This window comes from Podarcis melisellensis, assembly GCF_964234715.1.
Source record: "Podarcis melisellensis genome assembly, chromosome: 4".
Classification (NCBI taxonomy): domain Eukaryota; kingdom Metazoa; phylum Chordata; class Lepidosauria; order Squamata; family Lacertidae; genus Podarcis; species Podarcis melisellensis.
In genome coordinates this window covers 94585595-94613410 of record NC_138531.1, presented here as the reverse complement: position 1 = coordinate 94613410, position 27816 = coordinate 94585595, and the positions used below count along the sequence as shown (strand labels likewise).

The window sequence follows — 27816 nt, the reverse complement described above, 5'->3', positions numbered from 1 at the left end:
ATGATGGGAGTTGTAGTCCCAAAACATCTGGAGGGCCGAGTTTGCCTATGCCTGGTGTAGACAATACTGAGCTAAATGGGCCAATGGGTCTGACTCTGTGTAATGCAGCTTCCTATGTCTGCTATGTTGGTATGTGGTTGAATCCATCCTGATAATAGTGACCGTCTGGAAGTGGCCTTCACTTGCTGACATCATGTGGCCCAGAGAGGTTTAGGAAAGGGTTGACAATTTTAGGGATTCTGCGCCTAAAGAACATTGGCAGGATCCTATCATCCCATGACCAGCCATAAGAAATTAGTTGTATGCATAGAAAGAAGTTAACCTTGTGTTGGGCTGTAGTCTTGGTATATTGATGTTGGCACCTGCCTGTCTCAAGAGACAATGGAGTGTGCCTAAGGGGGTGAAGTCAACCACTGCGTTAGCAGCACCAAAGCGACCTCACTTGGCAGCGTGGATGGAGGTCCTGGGCTGCCCAGAAGACAAGACCCCCCTCTCAGCCTCGCTGATGTGGTCCAAAGGAAAACAGAGCAAGACGTTTGGCACCAGCTTGGCTGCAGGAGTTGCCAGAAGGTGTAAAATAATCATCATCATCATCATTCATTCATTCATTCATTCATTCCCCACCCATCTGGCTGGGCTTCCCCAGCCATTCTGGGTGGCTTCCAACAAAATATTAAAATACTGTAATGCACCAATATTAAAAGCTTCCCTAAAAGGGTTGCCTTCAGATGTCTTCTAAAATTCTGGCATTCTACAGGGTGGGCGCCACTACCGAGAAGGCCCTCTGTCTGGTTCCCTGTTACCTCACTTCTTGCAGGGAGGGAACCGCCAGGAGGCCCTCAGTGCTGGACCTCAGCGTCCGGGCAGAACAATGGGGGTGGAGACGCTCCTTCAGATATACTGGACCGAGGCTGTTTAAGGCGCCATCCAACCGTCTTAGGGTCTCCACTCTGGATTTGTGTAGGCTTTGCTCCTCAGACTTTTCTTCTCCTGAAGACAGGGGCATAGGAAGGGTGGGGGGCAGATCGCCCCGGGTGCCCTCACTAAGGGGGGGTGACATTCGGCATACCGCCCGCGACTCCCAAGCCTACCCCAAGCCATCGGGGTAGGGGGGGAGCTGCACCGCGGCATTCCCCTCTTCCCCCTGACAGCTTGGGGGAGGGTTGGGAGTCACGGGCGGATGGTGTGCCAAATGTCCGTCATGGGCAGCTCGCTCCGCCTCCGTCAGCAGCTCGCTCTGCCCCATGGGTGGATTGCTCCGCCCTCAGCTGCAAGGCACACGCACCGCTCTGGGCACCCAAGTGGCTATATTGTGCCTGGGATGGCACCCTCCGTACCATGTCCCCCTCACAAATGCACCCACCCTGGGCAGCATGGGCATATACTGCACCACTGCCTGAAAAGATCCTGCAAGGCAGCAAAGTTTTAGGACGAGAGTGTTCCTTCTCCTGCCAAATTCTGCGCCCAGATTTGTAGGCACAGATCATCCTCTAGAATAAAATAGCTTACTAGGGAAATGCTAGGGACACGGGTGGTGCTGTGGGTTAAACCACAGAGCCTAGGGCTTGCTGATCAGAAGGTCAGCGGTTCGAATCCCCGTGACGGAGTGAGCTCCCGTTGCTTGGTCCCAGCTCCTGCCAACCTAGCAGTTCAAAAGCACGTCAAAGTGCAAGTAGATAAATAGGTACCGCTCCAGCGGGAAGGTAAACGGCGTTTCCGTGCGCTGCTCTGGTTCGCCAGAAGTGGCTTAGTCATGCTGGCCACATGACCTGGAAGCTGTACACAGGCTCCTTCGGCCAATAAAGCGAGATGAGCGCCACAACCCAAGAGTCGGTCACGACTGGACCTAATGGTCAGGGGTCCCTTTACCCTTTCTAGGGAAATGCTGAGGTTGCTCTTTGGGGCGCCTCAGGGTCAATTTTTTATGGTAGCCCAAATTTCAGTTGTATGGCTATATGTATATATGTATATATCTCAATTTTAACTCATGCACTATTGCTGCAATCTGCTCCGATTGTATATTTTATCTTTATGAACGCTGTTTTTATTGTGTTATGTGTGGTGTAGTGGTTAAGAGTGGTAGTCTCGTAATCTGGTGAAGCGGGTTCGCTTCCCCGCTCCTCCACATGCAACTGCTGGGTGACCTTGGGCTAGTCACACTTCTTGAAGTCTCTCAGCCCCACTCACCTCACAGTGTGTTTGTTGTGGGGGAGGAAGGGAAAGGAGATTGTTAGTCACTTTGAGACTCCTTCGGGTAGTGATAAAACGGGATATCAAATCCAAACACATGTTATGTGAGCTGGTCTTTGACCGTAATAAATAATCTATCTATCATCTGGAGGGCCAAGGTTGAGGAAGCCTGGCCTAAGGTGCATCTTCTCTTTTTAAAACCATACTATCTGTTCCTTCTCCTAGATGGGCTCCCTTCCCAGGTAGATGAGCCCCACCTGCCCCTCTTGGTATATAGCGAATGGCATTTTCAGCATCCTTTTGCAAATGAAATAAAATAGTGGTCCATTCTTCCCGTGTACCATTTATGCAAATCTCCAGAGCACTTGGAGGCAGATTCGTGTAGGTCCTCTATCAGGAGAGGTTTTTCTAGGACCTATTTGTAAATCCTGCACCTGAATTCAGAGGCGACCGAAACAAGACTTAGTTTGTTCCAAGCCATCAAAAACTCGCCCACTCTTTTTAAACACAAAATATTCTTTTTATTTGTCACCGAAGGCTACACATGGTCACTTCTGTTCTGAGACTTTTTTTTTTGTTTTGATTTTTGTTTTCTAGAAGGTATCTACATCTGCACGTATTTACAGGCTCGTCTTATTTACACAGTCAAGAATACAGTGTTAGAAACACAAAGTGGAGAGAGAGAGAGAGAGATTTCTATATATATATATAAAAGGAATAAAAAAATTAGTTCCAGACGTCAGGAAATTACAGACAGTAATGAGAACAAAATCCCCCAGTGCTCGGGATCACAAGTGCGGCTTTGATTTAAAATGGGGGGGGGAAACTCCTCCTTTTTCAAACTGGTAGCTGTGTTCAGAAGTTCTCCTGTTATATAAAGCATATTTTTCTTTGTGTACCATGGGGGAGGGGTGAAAGTGTTTGGTTCTTTCTGTAAGGGTCCTAACCTTTAACCAATTCCTTGCTGGAAAAGGATGGGGAGAGCTAAGGTTGTGGGTTTCCCCTCCTTCACCCCCATTCGCTCATTTAGGAGATTACGGGCTTCTTTTGCAAATATAGTAAGCCCGCAACTTAGGTGGGTGATCGCGCCTAAAGCCAACATTGTATATAGTCAAAACCCATTGGGTTCGATGGCCGGTGGTTTTGCCAGATTCTTTCCCCCCCTGAACCCCTGCCCCTTTCTCGTTTCGTTAAGAGTTTTGCCACACATGTAAAGCTGAAGGCACACAAGTTAAATGTGCAAAAGTTGTGGGCTTACTACAGCAGTAACCTTAGAGGGGACGTCCCCTTTGTCTGTAGCAACATGATGTCAACAGCACATACCTTTTGATGCTGGGGGCATGTTTACAATGACTTGCGTTTCAGTACGAATTCTGGGTCAGTCCACATACCGTTAAAATGAACACAGTCTCTATTATATTTACAGTGGTACCTCGAGTTACAAACGCCTCAGGTTACAAACACTTCAGGTTACAAATTCCGCTAACCTGGAAGAGTTACCTCAAGTTGAGAACTTTGCCCCATGATGAGAACAGAAATCATGTGCTGCCGGCACAGCAGCATCAAGAGGCCCCATTAGTGAAAGCACGCCTCTAGTTAAGAACAGTTTCAGGTTAAGAACGGATCTCTGGAAGGAATTAAGTTCGTAACTAGAGATACCACGGTACTTTTCTCCAGCAAGGAATATTTAAGAGAGATATAAGGATGGCATCTGGAGTGGAGGAAAGAGAGAGGAGTCCTTAGCAGAGGAAACCCAGAATCCTAAATATATTTATTTGGGACTAGAGATGGGAGAATCTGCCTTTTACCAATCATAAGTTCAGTTTTCCACATCTGCATATTAAAAGGTTCTTTTTAAACTTTAGTGCAAATCTCTCCTAATATGCACATTTGTATACATTTCCTGAATTTTCACTTTTTTTTTTGCAAAGAAATCTCCAATAGAATGCATTTTTGCATTTGACTTTCAGCAAGATAGGTTTTTTTTTTATATACCTTACTGGAGAACTGCATTGCAAAATTCAGAGAAATGTGAAATCCCAAGGAAAGTTCTGCTATTGGTTCAGATATTGTTTTGGACAATGTCAATTGTCTAATTTGCCTTTAAATGCAAACTGAATCTAATTTTTCTCCCCCCCCCCAAAAAAAAATCTCTACTTGGGAGTAAGATTAACTGGACTCAGTGGGGCTTCTTCCTGAGTAGACATGCATAGGATTGCACTATAATAAAGCTTCTTTTTCCTCTTCTCGCCTGTATAGCCATAGCGCACACAGACCATCACATCCAAGAGTGGCCTTTACTCTACGGTGGGATTTAGGTAAAGGCGGCTGCATCTCAGCCCCATTGAAATGAATGGTCCTCAAGTATTTAAACATGCACTTCCATGTCACTGGTTTCACTGGGACTTCTGGTGCTGTTAACTTTCTCTGGACTGTGCCCTGTGGGCCAGAATCACATCATGTTCTCTCTTTGGTGAGCAGGAAAGACTTCAGTGGTGAGGATAATGGCAGAATCACCCATAACCCCCAGATATTCATTCTTAAAAACCTGCTCCAGCTCTGTACACAGAACAAGATCAGGAAAAGCAGATCCCATACATTAGGAAAAGGGATGCTGTAATGAATTTCATGTTTTCCGCAGAAGATCTCAAATATCCTGTTTCTCTTATAATACACACACTACACTCCCTTTAGAAGCCAGATTCCTCTTTCCATCTCCTTTTCAATACCTTTTCTGTCCTCCCATTCTCCTCCCTTAGCTCTTGTCTTACGAATCTGATTCCATCTGTGAGACAGAAAACAAATAATGTGCGCTAATTTAGCGCACCGTATGCACACGTTGCTCCCTGGCTTCTTGCTTTGGTGTTCGAATAACACCCAGTGTCCTTCTTAGGTCCCCACATGGGTCAATGGATGCTATCAAGTGCCAAGAGTGTGCTATTGAAAAAACACAGCTGAGACCCAACTTCCTAGTGGTGTGTTCTTACTGCTCAGCAACATGCATGGTGGAGACGTGTACAGATATGTAGAATGGGCATGTACACATGCAGAAGAAAGGTTTAGGTGTGGTGAAGTTGTCTGAAGCCCCTTCCCCTCAGTTTGCATGCATTCAGCACTATGTTCTCTCTAAAAATAGTAATATCTGCGGTCATTGAGAATTCTTTCCCGATACATCTCTTCTGTCTTGCGTGGTACAAATCTTGATTTGCAAGTGTGTGTACGGATATCTTAACCCCAATTGGTTTTGTTAACTCGGGAATTTTGTTAATTCTGGAAAGGAATGGTGAAGGAATTTGGTCCCCAGAATTGAAGCAGTTAAAATGTTTTGTAGAAAGACCCAATCGCGGCCGCGAGGAACTCCCAACCAAACATGCTACACAAGGAGAGCTGTTGGGAACAGATAATTCTTTGCTTTTTATATCAGATCAGTTACTGGGTTCATCAAAATGCCTGTGGACGTGCAGGCCCTTGCGGTGGCAACCGTCAAGAAATAATCTTTTGGGTGTGTTATATTAGTCTTCTTTTCAAAAGGAGCTCTGGTGTTCTTTGGAAGCTTACTGAGGATTACGCCGTGAGATCGATAATGGCAGACAAATGTCACTCAGAGACAACTTTAAGCAGAGGGAGCATTTGGGTGTGCTATAGGCTGAATTCAGTAAACAGTGGCGTTAAGACTGGACTCTCAATCACAACCCAGATGCCTGCATAATACAAAAAGGGTTTGGATGGCAGTGGCCCAGGAAGCCCTCAGCAGATGGGAGGATTCCCTGCACACAGGGAAACAAACCCAATTCAGGAGAAGAGGTTGCAGTAGACACACTAGGAAACCTACACCAGCTTTCAAAGACCAACACCCATGATGGCAACCACATCCGGCATTGAACAGACTGCTCTCCTATCTCTCGACAGTTTCCGGTTTCAGTTTCGTCCCTGGTTGCTTTTCTATCCTGTCCTTCCCTCAAGAAGCTCAAGGTCATATCCTGGCTGTCTCACCTCGAGATATTGGCCAGTGCCTAATTTGAGCCCATCAATACATGCGCCTATTTCGTGTCAAGACTTGACATCTGAGATGCCACCAATGGCCCTTGACTGAAGCTCCTTCTCCTTGCTTAAAAGATGAGGTGTAAACAAGGTCAAACCAATGGCACAGGATTCCTGTGAGTTAAGGATTTGCCAGGCAAAATTTATCTTGCTCCTTCGGGAATGTTCTATAAATGTGTCATTGGCCTGGCAGGTTCCAAACTACACGTAGGGTAGCTTTCAGCTGCTGTAGGTGAGACAACTACACAAAACATCCAGGTAAGGCCAAAAGTGATGAAGTCATCTTGATACTGTGCAAAGGGTGGCTCTGAATTTTTCAAGGACTTGAAGTGACAGACATTTTCCTACAGTCTCCTCCCTGCTTCTCCTTGATGAGGTCCTCTGCTGCCCTCCTCACAATGCTAAAATGGCATGATCTGGTGCTGGGAGTGGACCTGCAGTCTAGACACATGGCAGTCTGTTTATCTCACATCCTGTAACCATACAGAACACTCTTCAAGGCATGCATGCATGGACCAGTGTCGCCTTCTCCTTCTCTCCCACGTACAGCATTGCAGCTGTGAATGGATGCAACCCATGAAGGCAGAAGACAGTGCACCTTTGGGCTAGCCATCACTATTTTTACTCCCTCACTCTATGGCTTCCTGACACTCAGGAAAGCATCAGGGAAGGGCCACATGCCAGGAAGCTTGCTGGTTGGCCAGGAAGGATAAGGGTGAAGTTTTAGAACCTTACAGCCCTAGTTGAAACAAATTAAATTAAATTAAATTAAAAAATTCTTTCCACTAGCACCTTAGAGAGCAACTAAGTTAATTATTGGTATGAGCTTTCGTATGCATGCACACTTCTTCAGATACACTGAAACAGAAGTCACCAGAACCTTATATATAGTGAGAGGGTGGGTCGGAGGGTGGTGGGAATGGGTGACTGGCTGATTCAGTAACTTTACTTTCTAGTCTATTTCTGAAATTCTTTTGTAATAAGACAGCTACTTTGAGATCTTGTATAGAATGTCCTGGGAGATTGAAGTGTTCTACTGGTTTCTCTGTCTTGTGATTCCTGATATCAGATTTATACCCATTTATCCTTTGGCCTGTTTGTCCAATATAGAGAGCTGAAGGGCACTGTTGGCATTTGATGGCATATACAACATTAGAAGATGAGCAATTAAAAAGTCCCGAAATGGTATGTTTGATGTTGTTGGGTCTTATTAGAAAAGAATTTCAGAAACAGAGACATTGGATTCTTATTATATATTATAAAGCTATTTTTAGCCATCCCACCCCTTGCTTTTTCCTGTAAGACCAATTGCAGTCGTTAACAGTCGTCAACAGGTTTACTACACCTATCAGCCAATCACCCATTCCCACCACCCTTCTGAGTAGAACCACTCCCCACCTTCTCATAAGGGTCTGGTGACTTCTGTTTCAGTGTATCTGAAGAAGTGTGCATGCACACGAAAGCTCATACCAAGAACTAACTTAGCTGGGCTCTAAGGTGCTACTGGAAGGAATTTTATTTATTTATTTATTTATTTATTTATTTATATTTTATTTTGTTTTGACTATGACAGACCAACACGGCTACCTACCTGTAGCTTACAGCCCTAGTTTAGCAGGCACCAAGAAGCCTTGGGGTCAGTTTACCCCAGACTGTGCCCTGCCTTCTTCTGGGACACCATATCAGTGGTCCCTTCTTACTTTATTGACGGCATGCAAGAGATGTTGCTTGCACCATGTTAAATGACGCTTCAAGCAGCCTTGCCCTCCCCGCGCCCAGGTTGCAGCTTCAGCAATAAAATACTCTTTTGAGATCTGGTGGCGTTTCCACCGCCGTGCAAAGTTGCACAGCCAGGGAGAACGTGTGGGCTCACTGTGTTGGGTGCATTACCAGATGAAAACAAGTGGAGCAAAGTCATCTCATGGCTCCATTCCCAGTCTGCCTGGCCTGTGCATTGTAAACATTTGGGAATGGAGCCACGAGACTCTTTCCTCCTTCTGAACTCCCAAGTGCTTCGTCCCTAGGTTTGGGGATTATTTTACTCATGGTCAATTCACAAGGGTGGGTGAATGCCCATATTGGTTTGGAATCCTGGTTTTCTTTGGAGAGACACCTAGGCACATGTTGATCTGCTCGTGAGGCCATGTGCCTTCCATGTACACATTCTTTTAGGAACCAAATGAAGGTATGATGCTGAGATGCTAGTAGGGTCTGGGGCAGGTTCTCCCTTGGCAAGGGGACAAGTTGCAAGATCCTTTCCTACCACCCCACCCCTAGTTATTTCTGTTCCTGCTTCAGCTCACCTGTCACCAGTCTCCATATCTTTCTAAAAGCATCCTCAGAAGTAAAGTAAATCGCAACAAAGAAATAAGAAGTAGGCCCAACACTATGTGATAGCAAAATCAGGGTTTTCACGGACTACAACTGAGGATGTTGGTTTCTAGCATGGAGAATTAATGGCAGTTTCACTTTCCTAGACTGGAGGTAAAGGTATTTAGACACATGACTGCACTACCACACACCTCTGTAGTAGAAGATGCGTTCTGTGTGCTCAGTTCCTTAGGTTGAATCCATGAAAGGCTGCACAGAGGCAAATAAAGACCTTCCCCAAGCCAGAGAGGTGCTGCTGCAAGCCAGAGTGGGCGGTTTTGGGGTTGGCCTGGCTCAGTAGAAGGGGCAAAGCAGGTGTAGCTTGGTAGACATGTATAATGTCTCCCGATGGATTGGTTTTTTAAAACTTCAACAAAATTGCAGGGGGCTTTCGGGATCCTAACTATGCGTGACATTGTGTTGCTTGCAAGCACGTTATCTTCCCCTGCCCCCGCTTAATTTAATTACAGGTGGGGACAATAGGTTTGTGCAATTTCTATTTGCATCACAACGCGTGGGGAGGGGAGGTTTAACCCTTCCCTCCTGTCAAAATCTTGTCAAAAAAAATCCCCCGCCCTCCTCATACTGCAGTTAGAAAAACGGTTTCCCTATAGTAACAAGAATAATAAGAATAATAATATTTTATTTATACCCCGCCCTCCCCAGCCAAAGCTGGGCTCAGAGCAGAATGTGTTTTCAAGTGCGGTTAGGCCCAGAATTTGACCAAAACAGTGTGTGTGTATGTCTTTCCTCACAGACCATCTGCCCACTAAATATTATTGCCAGCTACGTTTCTACTTTTAGGGGGAAAGATACATGGACTGAATGCCTTTCTTTCCTGAGGGGGGAAAAGCAGCAAGGGAGTGGGATTCTGATTGGGAAAATGGCCCTCAGATAAAGGGGCTGCTGTTGCTCCAATCACACCCGATTCCCCCCCGCCCGTCCCCACAGCAACACTGAATTAACAACCAAAGCCATTGAGGGATTCTCCACACACTCACACAGCCTCTCACATCCACCTCTAGTTTGGTCTATCGCCCTCGTGAGGCGCCAAGAACATCCCACCACTAATGGCGATTCTGCTATTGGCCATTTGCTGCCTCAAAGGATAACGGTTAAGACACTCAACCTGGTGTACAGAAATACTATATATTTAAGGAAGGTTTTGCCATTTGACAAATATACATCATAGGTGCTTTTTTCCCCATCCAACAGCATGTGCAAGAAAATTTATTCTAGTAGAGCGTCAATCTCTCCCAACCCCCGCACCCTGGGAAACCCCCCACCCCAGTCTGAAATGGGGTTTCAAACTAATAGAAAAACAAACCAACCAAAAGAAGCAAGGAAGATTTGCAGCGATACGTACTCTGTCGCACTCACACAAAAAACCCAAACCAAACCGGTGAACAAAATAGCCTATCGTAGTAAAAAAGACTCATTTAAAAAAAATAAAAAAGAGATTATTTCCATCTCGGGAAGGGAAAAGACTCATCTGGCAAGTCTATAAGACGCAGCTATTTCGCCTTGCCCAGCTACTTCTGAGCTGCAGGATGGCCCAGAAACGAGTGTGAAGTGTGAAAATGACCTGCAAGTTCTCATTTGGAGGCTCACGTTTATCACGTAAAGAAGATTCAGAACAGTCCACGGCTGCTTCTTCTTCGCTTTGCTGTGTGCAGCGCAGAATGCTGAAAGATCGCATCCCCCCCTCTTCTTCTTTCACCTTTTCTTCTTTTTCAACCCAAACAGGGTTTGCGCGGAACTTACGCAGAGACCCTTTTCTCGCCACACGAAGAAACCTAACGGGTTTTGCATGGACAAAGGGGAAGGGGAGAAGGATGGACGAAAAGGACACAGGATTTCCACCGTGCTCACACAAAGGTGAAATATACCTTCTGGTCCGTGTTTGTGTGTGCGTGTGTGCGTGTGTGCATGGAGGGAAATGATAACAGTAATGGGTGAGAAGGCCAATTTTAGAGAGAGAAAAATAAAACAATAGGATGTTGCATGAGTTACAGTGCAACTGTATTATCATTCCACCCCAACCTTTTTCATCACCGTTTCTTAAAAAAAAAAAAAAAGAGGATTGAGTACAACACAGTCTGGTATGCGGCCACAAAAGAGTAGCTGTCTTTGGCAAGAAGTCAATGCGCCGACCCTCCCTGTCACCTCCTGCCCATCTCGCTCTGTCTCATGAAATGAATGTTGTTGGCGCTGTCTGAGAGTTCGGGGTACTGCTCCACCGAGATCACAAAGTAGCCGTCGTAGCCCTGCACCCGCCCTGTGCTCAGCAACTGCTGCTTCTCCCCTTCTGTCCAGGAGCGTGTCCCCTCCTCCCCGTCCCGCAGTCTCTGCTGCTCCTGTGCCCAGGCTTGGGCAACCGCTCGCTGCCTGGCCAGCTCCAGCACGCGGGTCTTTTCCTCGTCCAAGGTCGTCCCGTACCGGGTGTTCAGGCACAGTGCTCCGTACTGGAGCTGGATGTCCGTGTAACGTCTAGTCCTTCCGTTGAGCACCGTGTTGATTTGGGAGACGGTGACGTTGACGCCGTTCTCCAGGGTCCTCCGGCCGCCGCTGAGGCCCAGGATGGACAAGTCTCCGTCCGACGGCCCTTGCTTGACGAAGTAGTGGGTGTCCACGCCCTCGACGGTGAAGTGCAAGTCGTCTAGGTAGTGGGCGTTGTTGAGTATGGCCGCTACCCTCCGCCCGTCTTCGTTGGCCGTGCTGATGATGTCCGTGGCCACCCTGCCGTCTTTCATGGCGAACTTGACCCCTTTGCCGATGACGGAGCCCCCCGAGGCAAAGTTGTGGTTCTCCTTGGTTTCGTGGCAGCCGGCGATGCTGGAGCTGTAGATCTGCTCAAAGCGCTCTAGGGTGACGAAAGCCTTCAGCTGCTTCTGCACCTCACACTGCACTCCCAGGATCGACTGAGCAAGCAGCAGAGAGAAAAAGAGAGGGAAGAGAGAGGCTCGTGTTAGCGATGGGTGCAGGTTGAGCAAACAACAGCAGTGGCAGCAACAACAACAGCTTACAGCGCCTTAAAGACGAACACTTTAGTCTTTATGGCACAGAGTTTCGTGAATTAGCTCCAACACTTGTTCATAGACCTCTGGACTTTCCCTGGTTTTTTCTACAGATTAATAATAATAATAATTTATTATTTATACCCTGCCCATCTGGCTGGGTTTCCCCAGCCACTCTGGGCTGCTTCCAACAAAATATTAAAATACAATAGTCCTTCAGATATTAAAACATGGCTGCCTTCAGATGTCTCCTAAAAGTCTGGTAGTTATTTTTTCCTTTGACATCTGGTGGGAGGACATTCCACAGGTCAGGTGCCACTACTGAGAAGGCCCTCTGCCTGGTTCCCTGTAACTTGGCTTTTCGCAGCGAGGGAACCGCCAGAAGGCCCTCGGCACTGGACCTCAGTGTCCAGGCGGAACGAGGGGGGTAGAGACGCTGCTTCGTTGGCAAGAGCTTCTGGGTTGTTCTGCACAATGTTATCAGGGACCTGGCTGTGATCGTAATTTAAAAAAAAAAAACAACCACTTCCCTGTTATCTCAAAACAAGCTCTGTGCCTTTGAAAAGCTGCTTAATTTTAAGATCTAACGACCTTGAATACACCCTTTTAATAATACAGTAATGCATTTGGGAAGAGCGTTTTCTTCCGCGGGAGAAAAACAACTCTTGGGCTGTGTGGCTGTGGAAATAAAAAGGAAGGGGCGCAAACGGATTGTGCAGAGTTCAAAGAGACAAAGTACCCTGCCTTTGAAAATTGCTATCCATTCCGTTTCATCTTCTACCATGTATTCCCCACCTCTTTGCCACTGAATTAGCGAAGACGCGCGGTAGAAAGTGCAACTTGAATGGGAGCTAGCGGGCCTCTGATAATGGGGAAGCTTTCAGCAAACTGTTCAGGTAGAGAGAAATGGTACAAAACAGCCCAGAGGTATCGTGGATGGAAAGGAGAGAACTCATGTGCATTAGTAGATAAGAGCACCGAGGGAAAACCTGCAGATGCTGACAGGGAGTCCCACGTAAATCCTGGGAAAAAGCAACTGTTTTGCTTGGCACAAAAGGAGCATCTGTCAGGACATTAACAGCATGTGTGCAGCTTGCCAAAGGTGACTACTAAAGGTGGCCGCCACATCTCACGAGGGCAGATCTTTGATCCGGTGAAGGGTAAGTTAAACCACCACTCCCACCCAATATGTTTTGAACGTGGGGGGCAAAAGAACCAACTTTCTCCACATGTTGGGGGCGAGTCAAAATACCAACCAATCTAGCTGCGGAGCGGATTGCAGAGGCCATTCTGGCTTCCACGATCCATTTGGCAGAATGGAACCAATTTTAGCCCAGTCACTGCCAAAACCCTGCGGAGTAGATACGGAAGGAAGAAAATGCCACGTTGCTTCTCCTGCTGAAACCTTGTAACTTTTGATACCACCAGTGCTCTGTTTTTGTCCTGCTTCCGTTGCGTAAGAGCACCCCTCCAATGCAGAAACACTGGATTTGTGGTTTGGTATAAATCACGAATGCACTATTTTTGTACCCATAATCATTTGCAAATGAGGTATAGGGGGTAGCGACTAAAGACACAGTCTTTTTAGTGGTGGTGCCCATTTGTCGAATGCCCTCCCTAGAGCGGCTTGCCTGTCACCTCCCAACATTTTGCATCCAGTTATGGCCCTCTCAGTCCCGGGTGAAGATCATTTTGGCTTCCCAGGCTTTTCAATCTTAAAATCTGTTGGTGCTTTAAACATTATTTGCACTACTGTTGTTTGGTTTGCATTTTTCTTCTTTACGTTTCTAGTTTTTTAAGGGAACCTTGGCTATCGGGTGGTATATAAAATGTTGCACGTGTATGAATAAGGTTCTGTGCACCTGGAAGCAGTTATGTTTAGATCTGGAGAGGTGGTCTGCTGGCTATTTACCCCACTAAACGGAAGGGTAATTTGTGGAATAATTTAATGACTCCAATAGGGGGCTTTCTAGAAACAGACAGTGGTCTGGTTCCCACATCACATTAAACCATAGTTAACGTTTAACTATAGTGTAACGTGAATGAGCAGAATGCTGGTAGATTAGGCTCAGAAATCCCTCCTTCACAACTCCCTCACTGTTGGCTGCAACAACCGAGAAGCTTTAGCTTGTCACATTAAGACTTTAGGTTGGCTTCTTTCCAAACAAAACATCCAAGGCTTAATCATGGCTTACTTCTCATGGGTTGCTTGCGGGAAACAAACCATGACCCTGGGTCCAAGCATCATGATAAACCAAGGCTCGTGGTTTGTAACTCAACGCATGGCTCAGCCAGGAGTCAGGGAGGAGCAAAACTGGGTCTTTTGAAATTTTAACTATGGCTTACTGTGATGTGTGAACAGTGAGGTAGATTACCTTGCTATTGTCCCATTCTTGAGTCTTCAGTTGGGTGTGGATGAGTTCATAGGATGGCTCCACAGCATCCATGTCTGGCTTAGGATATCCAGGGATGACGTTGTGCAGTTGAAACCCAAATGTGAGCAGCCAGCTGTTGACATCTGGGATGTGATAAACGAGAAACCGAAGGGTTAGCTTGTTCATTATATTTTATTGCCTGTAGGCACCTGGAAAGAAAGTCAGGTAACTTGGAAAGGCCTTCCACCCAATGTGTGTGGGTGGGGGGAAGGAATTGACTATATTTGCTCATGTCTATTCATGCAGTGAAGGGACGTGGGTGGTGCTGTGGGTTAAACCACAGAGCCTAGGACTTGCCGATCAGAAGGTCGGCGGTTCAAATCCCCACGACGGGGTGAGCTCCCATTGCTCGGTCCCTGCTCTGGCCAACCTAGCAGTTTGAAAGCACATCAAAGTGCAAGTACTCCCCCAACTTGCTGTGTTTTCCCACCCCTCTTTATTTCCTCGCTGCAAGTCCTTCGAGACTTGCTGAAATCTTCCTGTGCCACTGAATTCTTCCCTACTACATTCCTGCTACTGTTACGTCAGTGTGTTGTGTCTGTCCAGGCTGTGCTATTCCTCCCCCCCGAATGCACACTTTCTCCCACCCGCGAATTACTTGCCCCAAATTTAATTCCGCAGCGACTCTGGTGGGAGTTTGGTCAAAGGCTGCCGTCTCTCTGCTCTGGCCTATATTTAAGGCACATGATACTTGTTTTTCCTCCATCCCTTAAGTAGCGCTTCTCATGGGTGAATTAACGCTTAATCGCATTGTTATTTTTAAAAGGCTTGATAAAAAGGTCATGATTAGAAAGGACTCAGCCGCTGCTCTCCTGGAGCGAGCCTCCTTAATGCAGTTTATTTAGATGCAATTTTGAATTTGGCCTCCCAGCTGATGCACACACGGATACCTCTGTGCAAGTGATAGGAAATTAGAAGAACATTAATCATCCTTTAATCTGCAGGAAGGGGATTATCGGGTCTGGCTGAGCCCCTTGGAAAACGGAGAGCTTTGCAGCGGGACTTCGCAAAACCCAACAATCAGCTGATTGTAAGGCCATGAGGAGTCCCTTGCAAAAAATCCTTTGCAAGACCCGTGTGGACAAGCAAAGGTCACTTGACCCCTGCCCACTTGGCCTTCAAGACCAGATCTAGCCCCCTTCCACGTGAAGGACTCAAAAGGGGGAGAGGGACACTTTTTGCACATAGGCATAAAGTACCAAAGTGGGTTTTTGATACAACCAAGCTAGGGAAAGTCTAGTGTCTATTGTGTCTTCTCTGGCAATCTCTAGGTTAGATAACTGCAGCGAGTTACATGTGGGGCTGCCTTTGAAGATGGCTCAGTAACTGCAGATGGTGCCAAAATTGGCAGCCAGATTGTCGAACAACACAATACGGTCTGAACATATAGCACCAGTTTGGGCACAACTGCGCTAGCTTCCAATGAGCTTCCGGGCTCGCATCGAGGTGCTTGTTTTGAACTATAAAGCTTGTATGTGGTTCAGGACCATAGCTGTCAACTTTCAGATTTGAAAATAAGGGATCGGCAGCCTCGAAAATAAGGGATCAGCAGCCTCACCTGTCCCGGGGACAGTCTATGGGATATCTAACAATCCGGGATAGCAGCGGGAAACGGCACTGGAATTTTCCCACAAAAAAAAAGGGAAGGTTGACAGCTACCTCTTCCTACTTGAACCCGGACCATGCATTCATCATCCATGTGCACCCTTTGAGGGAGGTGAGGACTCATAATCTTGCTCCAGTGGGCCTTGTGGGCATTTCCCGTCTGCCATGAGTAGGACTGTTCCCAAGTTAACCCCTGTCAGACCCCTGCCTGAAACTTGAGAGAGCTGTAGTCAAGTATAGATGATTCTGAGCCACACTGGTCAAAAGTCAGCTTTCTAAAATCATTAAGTTGTTTATGATGAACAGGCGGCTCGTCCAGCGTCTGTCCTCTTCCAGCTCACCTAAGTCAGTTCTACTTTGTTTTTGGAAATGAGGTCTGCTCGTGCAATGGCACTTCCTCCCTCTGGGTGCCCCGTGCACCCCCTAAATAGGCTCTGGAGGGCTGGGAGAAGCCTCAGATCAGGTTTAGGGGCCACGGGAGAGGAGAGATTGGAGGGAAGTCCTGTTTCATGAGTGGACCTTGTCCCCTATGCATGTACTCAACTTAGTGCTACACCTTTGATTCCCCTCCTCAGTCCTTACACCTTGAACGTTTTTGGGCGCGACAGAGATTTGTAGTCCTTTATAGTGTTTTCTGCTATAAACCAGTTTGCACAAGTTTGTGGAGTGTTTAAATCGAAGGTTTCCACCTAGCTAACTGACCTGAGAGAATAACAACCTCTGCATGAATCGATGCACCTTGTTATAAGGAGGTTTTCAATGTTCAATGTTTTATTGTGTTTTTAATATTTTGTTGGGAGCCGCCCAGAGTGCCTGGGGCAACCCGGTCAGATGGATGGCATATAAATAATAAAATTAATAATAAAATTAATAATAATAATTTGCTTTAACTCTTCCCTAGCAATCTAAGGAAACATTTCTTCTTTTCTATCTAGCTACCATGCAACAGTACAGTGAGAGATTCAGCTTTTAACTCCAAAGTATAGAACCATATATAAGCTGCTCTTCCCAATGAAGTAAAAAATAATTCGGGAGAAACTGAAAATACCTGGGTGCAGATTTTAAAACTGACATTGTTTTTAAGAGATGCATAGTCAAATACGGTGAAACTGAGCTGACTGGTGGACTCGAGACCAGCTGGGCTGGCCAAAAATGAACCTTACCTGTCATGTAGCACTTGATATCCTGAGAGTTACTGATAGGATTGTTATTCTTGAACATGTAGAGACTGAAAGGCATTATATTGCTGCTGCTGAGACGTTTCCAAATGTCGTGGTCTGGGCTGGTCCACCGGCCGGCGAGCACATCATAGTCTCTCTTCCCCATGTGTATCAGTTTGGTGAGGGGATCGTAGAGGCCTCCATGGTAGCCGATGATGATCTGGAAGTTTGGGTTGGTGTCAGTGTAGATCTCCCCATAAGCCGTGTACAGGATCTGCTTGATCATGAGGCCCGTCCCACTGAAGACGGCCAGAGGAGTCCCGATGTTGTCGCAAGCGATGTAGAACTCGTCCCCGCTGCTGAGCTCCATGGCAAAGAGGTGGCCCTGCAGGTCGTAATAGAGGGACGTTATCTCAGAGCTGGAGTGGTTGTACAGGTGGGTGACTTTGGTGGGGTTGGTGAGATCCGCGTAGAAGAACTGCAGATGATGGCCGTGGGCTGTTTTGCTGGACACCCTCCTCCCAAGTCCGTCATAGCGGTACTTCACGCTCCAGCCACTGGCTTTGTTGTACGCCTTGATGAGAAGTCCTGCGGAGTTGTACTCGAAAACATCGTTCCCTCTTTGTCTCAAGAAGCCATCTTCGTCCATCTTATATTGCACGTCCCCCAGCCTCGTGATCCTGTCCCTGAGGTCGTACCTCAGAGGCGTGAGGCGGGCGCTGTTGCCGGGACTCAGCAAATGGAGATTCCCGTTCAGGTCGTAGCTGTACCGCCAGAGTGGCTTCTCGTTGATCGACACAGTCTGCAGCTGCCCGTCGGCATCGTACTCGTAAGAATACCTCGTCGTGTTTGCGTACGGGCCGACCTTCAGCTCCTTCTTCACCACCCTCCCCATGTTGTCGTACTGCACCGTCATCCAGTACATGAGGGACCTGAATATCTCGTACTGCACTTCCTTCATCCTGCCGTAAGCGTCAAAGTGTTTCGTGTGAGTCATGACGGCGGTGGTGATGATCTGGTTGATGTCGTAGTAGATGACCCCGAACTTGCCGAACTGCTCTGTCTTGCCCGACACGTCATCGTACCGGTACAGGTCGATGGGCAATGGCGTCTCGTTGATCACCGCTTGCATGCTGGTCACCCGGAAGCTGTTGTCGTAGTTGTAATCGAAGCGGGCGTTCACCATGCCTTCCTCCGTGAAGCGGAAGATCTGCCGGTCAATGAGTGGCCCAATCTGCCGGTACCGGATGGTGCAGGTGAACCCTTCATTTTGCAGGTTTATGGTCTTCAGCATGCCAGCGGTTTCGTCGTAAGTGAAGCTGATTTTGGTGGTGTCATAGAGCATTTCGGCCAGTTTGGACAGCTTGCCGTACTTGTAGATGACCCGCCTCCCTGTCCCCAAATGATAGGTGTGGAGAAGCTGCCGCTCCTCGTTGAAGTCCTGAACGACAGAGGCGTTTCCCTCGGGGGGCCTGTAGATGTTCCGGTAGTAGCCGATGGAACGGATCGTTTCAAAGGTCTGCCGGGCTACATTGGGCATGGTCACTGACGACAAGCGGTCGTTCTTATCAAACTCGAAGATGTACTGTCGCTGGCTGTGGAGAAGCAGCACCATGGACTGTAACCAAGAGAGAAAGCAGTTATTATCCTTCTTTTTATAGCCGTTGGAAATCTGAACTTTCTCAAGCAAGGAAATTCTTTAGGGCACTGGGGGGCATTCAGTGTAGCACTATGGCAATTGCTCCATCAGCTCAAGCGTTTCAGCTTGTCAGGCGGAATGACCCCCCACCAGGTGTACTTTTTTTTTTGATGTGTGTGTCCCCCTTGGCAGAATTCTCCTAGCCGGATTCGTTGAGTTGGTTAAGGTCCATTATTTTAATTTTAATTATCATTTGCAATTCTGCCTCTTCTAGAAACAGTGCCCCCCCCCTGAAATTTCTGTAATTAGGGCAGGGGCAGTACACTTGAAGACTGAAACATCGAAAAATGCCTTTTCTGTGGTACTGATAGCTTACTTCCTCCTGGTGCCCCTGTAATAAAAATTTTAGTGGATGTCAGGGACTGGCTGGACAATGAGGAGTGATGGGAGGCGCCAGCTGGGGAACCCCTAAGGGAAGCCCTAGAGAAGGAGGGCTCAGAGCCCGGGGATTGGTGGTGGGACACAGAGGAGAGGTCAGAAGGGGGAGATTAGGAAGAGGTGCTGGGTACCGAACGGACAACAGGGTTCAGTGAGCAGGAGGAACCTGTGACAGGGAGCAGTTCAGACTCTGAGGCTGAAGCAGAGGAAGGGGGCGGGGCCAAGGGCCTGTTCAAGACTCCTGGGAGTCTCTGGATGCAACAAGTTCTCCTCCCCCCCTGGTCTCCAAGAATGTGCAGGACAACAAGGAGAGAAGAACAGAGCCCGGAGGTGCGCGGACACAGTTTGAGACTGCTTGGGAAACATCTGGGAAAGGAGAAGTCTTAGGAGGGGGTGGAAGGCAGGGGGCAGCAGTCCTGGCAACTGCTCTATCTGGGTAAGACCTACTGGAAAGGTTGTATGCCATTTCCTTGAACAAAGAAGACACAGACAACAGACTCTGCTTCTTTGTGCTGACCTGCATCTGACTCCAGCCCTGACAGAGGAGCAATAGATAGCTGCAGTTTCCAGAGGGGTAGCTGTGTTGGTCAGCAAAACCGGTAGTGTGCCTTGTAGTACCTTAAAGAACAATGACTGTATCCAATGTAGCACTAAGTAATTCATTAGTGCAATGATTTACTGCTGAGTAATGAAGCTTCTTCCCCCATTCTCTTTTCTCAGTGCCTTGCCCAAATCTGCTCCAGGGGGTGCATGGGGTGGGGCAAGGAGGGACAGGGAAAATTCTGTTGCACAACTTTAAACCCTTGGATTAGCTGGATACCATAGCAACAAATTAATTATGGCATAAGCATTCATGGACTGGAGTCCACTATCATCTGACGAAGTGGGCTCTAGTCCATGAAAACTTATGCCATAATTAATTTTTCAGTCCTTAAGGAGCCACAAGGCTCTATTATTGATAGATCCAGTTTCTGAAACAACCAAAATCCCCTGTTAAACTCCACCGCTGAACGCTAAACAGCCCAGAATTCCATGAGATGAGGGAATTGCTATGCTCAAAATTAAGAATAATGTGGATTTACTTGTCGACAAAGCGGGCTGGTGTCTTCTTGGCTTGTGTGGGATATGGGAATGGTGCTGTTGCGACCAACTCCAGAATCCCCAAAACTATGCTCCTTAAGACTGAATTTCAGGGTCACGTACATGAGCTGTTAGAATTATTAAAGGGGGGTAAAAATGAGGAATAGTAGAAAACAGAAATTAAGGGATGTGGCACTCAGAACACCTTTAGCTGAGATTCCTGCATTGCAGGGGGTTGGGCTAGATGACTTTGGGGTCCCCTACGGTTCTAGGCTACAAGTTTAGCAGCATCTTTTTACAGGCGGCCCTCACCTTCTCCAAGTAGGTGTAGCTCCAAGATTTGCCATCGGCAAAGATTCTGGATGTAATCCTGCCAGACTGGTCGTATTCCATCCTTTCCGACATGGTTCCCCTTTGGATCCCAGCAATATGTCCTCCTGCGGAGTAAGTTACGTTGACCCCGTTCAACCTGCTGCTAGGAGACCAAAGCGTGGGCCGGCCGGCCTGGTCATAAAGGATCCTCAGGGTGAACTTGCGGTGGTCGTCGTAGATCTTCTCTGTCCTCGTCACGCGGTCAAAGTCTAACGACAGCAAGTTCCTGTTATGAACCTGCAGCAGAGAAAAGGGAAGAGTTAAGCATCAGAACTGAACAGAAAGCTGGTGGGTGAACTGCTCTGCAAAGCAACAAAGTCTTTTTCAGGGTTACAATTACTGGATTTGAGTTTCATTTTGCAAGCAAATCCAAGGGGTCTTTGACAAGTTCCAAGACCCTGGATGCTGTTCGAATCAAGTTTTAAGCAAAGAACACCTACTGACATGAATGGACCTAATTTAGCCATGTTCACTAATTTCAATGGTTCTGCTCCTGAGTAAAATTTAGTTGCTGGCCACCCGCAGCAAGAGAACAGGAAGGACTATAAAATGAATCTTCACATGCAGCTCAGTTGCTGAATAGAGGAATTAAGGCCGCAATCCTATACACCAGCCTTACTCAAGTTGGAGCGTTCCCAGATGTTTTGAATTCTAACTCCCATCAGCTCCCATCATTCATGACAATAGGCTGTGCTGGCTGTGCTGGGATGATGGGAGTGGTAGTCCAAAACATTGGTGGGGGGGGGGGTTAAGTTTGGGAAAGGCTGCTATACACAATTAAAGGTAAAGGTAAAGGGACCCCTGACCATTAGGTCCAGTTGTGACCGACTCTGGGGTTGCGGCGCTCATCTCTTTATTGGCCAAGGGAGCCGGCGTACAGCTTCCGCGTCATGTGGCCAGCATGACTAAGCCGCTTCTGGTGAACCAGAGCAGCACGCGGAAACACCGTTTATCTGTTGGTTTCTGCTTTCTTCTCTGTGCAGCGAAGTGCTTGTCACGAGACAGGTTGTTTACATTCCACAGAGTCTGTACTGTTGGGTTTCTCACGGGAACGGGAGACTGGATGTGACGTACACTGGTTTCCTGTTTTTCACTGTTTCTTTGCAGTTTCAGTTTGTGATTCTCTCCGTGCTTTAGAGGAGAGATGACGCTTTCTCTGCTCCGGCAGAGGGAAAATGGTTTTCTGTAACTTACCAGCTTTGAACTGTAAATAAAGTAGTATAGAGCATGTTGGCTCATACTTTTCATCATTCCGCTGTGCACTGGACACTGCTTATCTCCAACATTTGGTTCCGGGCCCAGAAAAACGCAGTGTTTTGAGAATGGACTCCAGAAGTCGGGCTCCTGGCAAAGGAACAAAGGAGCAAGAGACGAAGTGCCGGCAAAGCATCGGAACAGCGGCAGAGAGACGGAACGCACGGTATCTGCTCTGCGCGTCAAGATGATTGATGAAGGTATGTGCTACTGCTCCGGGCAGCCTGCCAGCTTCTAATTAATGGCTTTAAGGCTGGACTTTGAACTTTTAAAGCCGTTTTCCACGGCACAAGCGTAGTGGCTTGGATGGCTGGGAAAGTGAAAGTAACATTGAACTTGCCTTTGGGAATGCAGTTTGAAGCAGCTGCAGATAAGCAAAGAGGCTCAGGCTCACAAGCAGAGGCTGTTTTGATTTGCCTTTGGATTGAAGCAGCTGTACACAGAAGCAGCTTGATTTAAAGCAGCATAGATGACGCAAAAGGCTAATGCCAGAGTCATGATGGCTAGCTGCAGAAGGCTGGACAAGGAAAGTGGGGAATTTGATACCACTGATCAGCCAAATGCTCAACTCACAGTAGCTTGTGATACTGCCATGATTCAGAATGAAGCAGATCGCCGGGGTGCTGGCTGCATGGGAAATGGGGAGTCTTCACAGACGTCATCCCATAGTGCAGTGGAACCACCAGATGGCGCCAAAGCTTTGAAGGCAGTGAAATGCTACTCGTGTGGACGTCTAGGCCATATGAAGAGGGAATGCAAATATCCCAGGGCCAAGACAGAGCAGCGCAGCGAAAGCTCATCGCGTGGAAAAGGCCAGAGCAAAGGCAAAGGTCCGGTGTCCAGGACAACGCAGCACAAGGCAATGGTCTCACACTACGCTCCAAAGGTTACAAAGGTTGCAGAGGTTGCAGAGGTCCAGAAGACGTCTAGATCTTTCTTCGTTGTTGATTCAGCGGCAACCCATCACATGTGCAACGATAAGAGACTGTTCGTGTCTTTTACACCGCAGGAAGGTGCAATTCACCAGGCGGATGACCACACAATCCCCAGTAAAGGCTACGGAACTGTTGTTCTTCACAGTTTGGACTTATCGATACAGGATGTGCTTTATGTGCCGGATGCGAAACATAATCTGCTCAGCGTTGGACAGCTGATTGAGAAGAAGATTGACGTTTCCTTTAAAAACAATAGATGCATCATCACCAAGAAAAATGATTATCAATTGTATGCTGAATTTGTTGGTCGTTTGTTTCTTTTGTATTATGATGATGTTGTGCAGGATGACACTTGTTGCATTGCAGGTTCTAACAAAAGTTTGCATGCAGAATGTATTCACGATTTTCACAGGAAATTTGCTCATTTGCATTTTGAGGCAGTATCTAAAATGCCTGCCTTGGTTGAAGGTATGACTATTAAACCCTGCAGGTACCACATGAAGTGCAAGGCATGCGCAGCAAACAAGGTGAAAATGGCTGCGAAAGGTAAGGTGTCTAGTAGGCAAGCTACAGAACCATACCAAATTATTCATGCTGATTTGGTTGGACCACTAGCGCCCTCTTTGGGTGGAAATAGGTACTTCATGGTTCTTCTTGATGCATTTTCCAGGTATATTTATGTGTACAATCTCAAGCAGAAGTCAGAGGCTTTTCCTAGGTTCAAGGAATTCTGTGCTTGGTTGGGAAATGTGCATGGCAAGAAGATAAAGATTCTTTTCACTGACCGGGGGGGGAGAATTCACTTCTCAGCAGTTTGAAGCTTTTCGGGCTGAGAAAGGAATTCAACACGATTTGTCTAGTCCTCGCTCGCCATGGCAGAATGGACTTGCGGAACGAGCAAATCAAACATTGCTTCAAGGGTTAAAAACCTTGCTGCATGATGCAAATCTTCCAGAGAGTTATTGGGCCGAAGCTCTCTCATGTTTCACTTACAGTTATAATCGCAGGTTATCTTCAGCGATTGGTTGTACCCCCTATGAGAAGATGTTTGGCAAGAAGCCATACATCAAACACATGAAAATTTTTGGTTCTGATATGTGGGTTCACTCACCACAACACTCCAAGTTAGACAAGCGTGAATTGCATGGTATCTTTCTAGGTTATCAGAAAGGTTCTTACAGAATAATGATGACTGACTCTAAGGAGATGAAGCTCACAAGAAGTGTTGAGTACAATGCCAAGTGGGGGGAGAATGTGGGAATTTTCCAATGTTATCCTGATGACAGTGATGAGACTGAGGATAGTCAAAAGCAACCACAACAACCCACACCCACTGAAGAAGGTTCTGATTCTGAAACTGAAACTGAATCAGGTGATTCAGAGGATTTCAAGAGTGCGAAAGCCTCTATGCGACCCTCTGAAAGCTCTGATCAAGAATTGGAGGAACCATTGTTCACAATAGGTCACTTTTCTCCCAAGAAGGAAGAGGAAAGTGTTGAAGACTTAAGGCTAATTCGTAGGTCACAGAGAGCCACAAAAGGCAGACCTCCAAAGAGATTTGCTGATGAGTTTGCTAAGATTGCAGTAACAGCTGTTAAAAGCTCCAAGAAGGTTTTTGAACCTTCAAGTTTCCAAGAAATCCAGGATTTGGATTCAAAGGAAGCTGAGCCATGGTTAAATGCCATGAAGGCTGAGCTTGATTCCTTAGAAAGGAACAAAACATGGGACCTAGTTCCAATAGTTCCAGGAATGAAATTGCTTGGAAGCAAATGGGTCTTCAAAGCGAAGACTGATCAAAATGGCAAGATAGTCAGACACAAAGCCAGGTTGGTAGCCAGAGGTTTTGCACAGGTACCAGGTGAAGACTATCACGAGACCTACTCACCCACAGTGAGGTATGAGAGCATTAGGCTTATGCTCAAGCTAGCTGCAGAAGAAAATCTACACATTAGTCACCATGATGTAAATACAGCTTTTCTGTACGGATCTCTAGGTGAATCACTTTATATGCTTCCACCTGATGGCGTACAGGTAAAACAGGGATTTGTTTGTGCTCTGAAAAAGTCCCTTTATGGTCTCAAACAAAGTGCACGGTGTTGGCACACAAAACTCACTGAAGTATTGTTTTCTCTAGGTTTTCAGCAAGGGAAAGCTGATCCATGTGTATTTGTCAAAGAGGAGGGGCAACAGAAACTGTATTGTTTGTTTTATGTTGATGATCTTTTATTCTTTTGGAAAGATGTCACAATGTACAATAACGCCCTAGCTCAACTAAAAGAGCACTTTGACATGAAAGATCTTGGTGAGGTAAACAACTACCTATCTCTGGAAATAGAGAGAGATCAAGATGGTAACATTCTAGTACACCAGTCACGGAAAATTGCTGATGTGTTAAGCAAACTAAACCTGATGGATGCTAACCCTGTGGACACACCGATGATAACAGGTTATCAGGTAGATGACACTGAAGAAGCATTTTCTGACACTACACTGTACAGAAGTGTGCTAGGCAAGCTAAACTTCATTGCCAGATGTTCAAGACCAGACATTGCTGTAAGCTGTAATTTGCTAAGCAGACAAGTCAACAATCCTACTGTTAAGGATTGGAAAGCTCTGAAACGCATAGCGCGGTATTTGAAAGGCACTATGCATTACAGACTGAGATTTAACAATCAGAAGTCTGGTGGTCTTGAGATATTTGCAGATGCAAGTTTTGGAAGTGACTCTACAGACAGGAAAAGTACGTCTGGAGTTTGCTATAAGTACAATCAGGGTCTATTTGATTGGTCATGCAAGAAGCAAACAACAGTTAGCTTAAGTACTTGTGAAGCTGAACTGAATGCACTGTCTTATTCACTTAAAGATTGTGAATGGTTGTTACAATTGTGCAAAGACATGAAAATTCCTGTCAAATGTCCAATCCAGGTTTACCAGGACAACAAAGCATGTTTGGCTTTGCTGAATTCTGAAGGTTGTAAGCAAAGCACGAAGCACTTGCAATTGAAGTTGTAACATGCTAGGGAACGTATTCAGAAGGGACTCGTAACGGTGTCCTATATGCCAGGTAATGAAATTCCTGCTGATGTATTGTCCAAGATTGTATCAAGGGATCAACACTGTACCTATGTGCAGAAGTTGGGTTTGTACTGATATTGTACGAACACGCTGCCCAGAGATGTTCACAGAAAGGGGGAGGATGTTGGTTTCTGCTTTCTTCTCTGTGCAGCGAAGTGCTTGTCACGAGACAGGTTGTTTACATTCCACAGAGTCTGTACTGTTGGGTTTCTCACGGGAACGGGAGACTGGATGTGACGTACACTGGTTTCCTGTTTTTCACTGTTTCTTTGCAGTTTCAGTTTGTGATTCTCTCCGTGCTTTAGAGGAGAGATGACGCTTTCTCTGCTCCGGCAGAGGGAAAATGGTTTTCTGTAACTTACCAGCTTTGAACTGTAAATAAAGTAGTATAGAGCATGTTGGCTCATACTTTTCATCATTCCGCTGTGCACTGGACACTGCTTATCTCCAACATTTCTTCCCACCAGAGCGGTACCTATTTATCTATTTGCACTTTGAGGTGCTTTCAAACTGCTAGGTTGGCAGGAGCAGGGACCGAGCAATGGGAGCTCACCCCGTCGTGGGGATTCGAACCGCCAACCTTCTGATCGGCAAGTCCTAGGCTCTGTGGTTTAACCCACAGCGCCACCCGCGCTATACACAATTACCTGGGAGTAATTACTCAGTGGTTAACCTTACTCTCGTATCATAGACTTATAGAGTTGAAAGGGACCATAAGGATAATATGTAGGACTTGAACCCTGAGATTAAGAGCCTCATGCTCTGTCCTCAACTACTTCTTTATTAAAATAAACAACTCATCCATAGCTGCGTTTCGGTTAAAAAAACAACAACCCACTTTTTGGAGATCCACCAGCTCAGGTATATTAAGTATAAATGAATGAATGAATGGATATTAAGGAATCACAAATCTCTCAGTGCAAATGTGGTTTGGCCCAAAGACGTTTTAGGGTAGGAATTAAGCTGAAAGTCGACAGAAATGTTTGCAGACATCTTTGTAATGCCGAATTGGTCTGCCTGTGGGCCTGAAGCCCATAGGGCACGTCCTTGGGGATCCTAGTCCTTCCTTTTGTGATTGCTTTCCATGAGATCCTTGTCCATTCTGTGTACAAGACCAAGCCAGGGGAGACGTCGCTGAGATAGGAGTGAGAACATGCTAGGAATGTGGTCTTGTGACAGAATTCTACCCTGCTACGTTCAGCTAGGCATTTAATGGCTGAAATATACCATTGCTAGTAATCTTGCAATTATAAGGTGTGGGAGCGTGTGATTGCTTTTAATTTCCCCGAGTTTTTATTTTAATTTATTGTTGCGTCACTTATGCGTTTGCTAGCCTAGGCTACCTTGGAAGGAAGGGAAAGATATAAGTTTGATAAACAAATGGCCCCTTGTAATAAGAGCTCATCTCCCAGGCATAATGAGTCACAATTGCAAAGCAAAAATCATACGACCACTGCAGAAATTTCAGCACCAAGCATGTGGAGTGTAGCAAGCTCTCTGCAGCGTGACTGTACACTGTGTGAAAGGTTGTAGGGGCAAGGTTAGGACACTCTACTTAGCCAAGCCGCGGCTTAACAGTTGGCAAGGTAATCTCCGTAGTGCTGCTGGGAGCTATGGTGCAATCTGTCATTGTGACAACCACCTTTGCTGTCTCCCCACCAGAATCCCAAAGACAGACTTCCTGTTTTAAGCACGTCCCAGGTTAAATAACCAAAGTGAATGTATCAGACTGCGAAGACACCAGCCTGCGCAACCTAAGCGGCGGGCCGTTTTTGCACCGCTATTTGCGGAAGTTTGCATTTGTGTGAAGGTTGTGGCATTATCTGAAGCGGTGTAGTATAGCAAGCGTTTTCGATCCAAGGGGTGTGTGTGTGTGTGTGTGTCCGGCGAGTGACTGCTGGCTATAGATTTTTAACGCTGCTGAAGAGCGGGGCTGATCAATCTGTAATAGCCATAGGACCAATTAGAGGTCTAAAATGTTATGACAACTAGAGGGCCATTGAAAGGTGTTGGCCTGCGAGGTGCTGTAAAAGGATGCAGACACTGATCAGTGGGCTAGGAAAACCAGAAGGATGGAGTCCGTGAACAAGGAATAAGATGCAAACTGTGTGTGTGTGTGTGTCTCCTTTTGTGTGACTCCAAGGGTTCTTCTGGTCCTAATGATGCAGTTTGTCCAAGTAAGAATCTCTATTTGGACACAAACAT

General features: G+C 46.6%; 1 protein-coding gene across 11 annotated transcripts in view; it reads right to left on the bottom strand.

Annotated features, from left to right (window-relative positions):
* Positions 1 to 10601: 10601 nt before the first annotated feature.
* TENM4 (teneurin transmembrane protein 4) overlaps positions 10602 to 27816 on the bottom strand; it is a 628724-nt gene continuing 611509 nt past the window's right edge. For all 11 annotated transcript variants that reach the window (XM_081909492.1, XM_081909496.1, XM_081909502.1 and 8 more), the window contains 4 exons: positions 20288 to 20584; positions 16822 to 18436; positions 13994 to 14136; positions 10602 to 11522 (listed from right to left, as the gene is read on the bottom strand). In XM_081909492.1, the coding sequence (XP_081765618.1) occupies positions 10764 to 11522; positions 13994 to 14136; positions 16822 to 18436; positions 20288 to 20584 (2814 nt within the window). In that variant the 3' untranslated portion in view covers positions 10602 to 10763. The remainder of the gene's footprint in view (positions 11523 to 13993; positions 14137 to 16821; positions 18437 to 20287; positions 20585 to 27816) is intronic.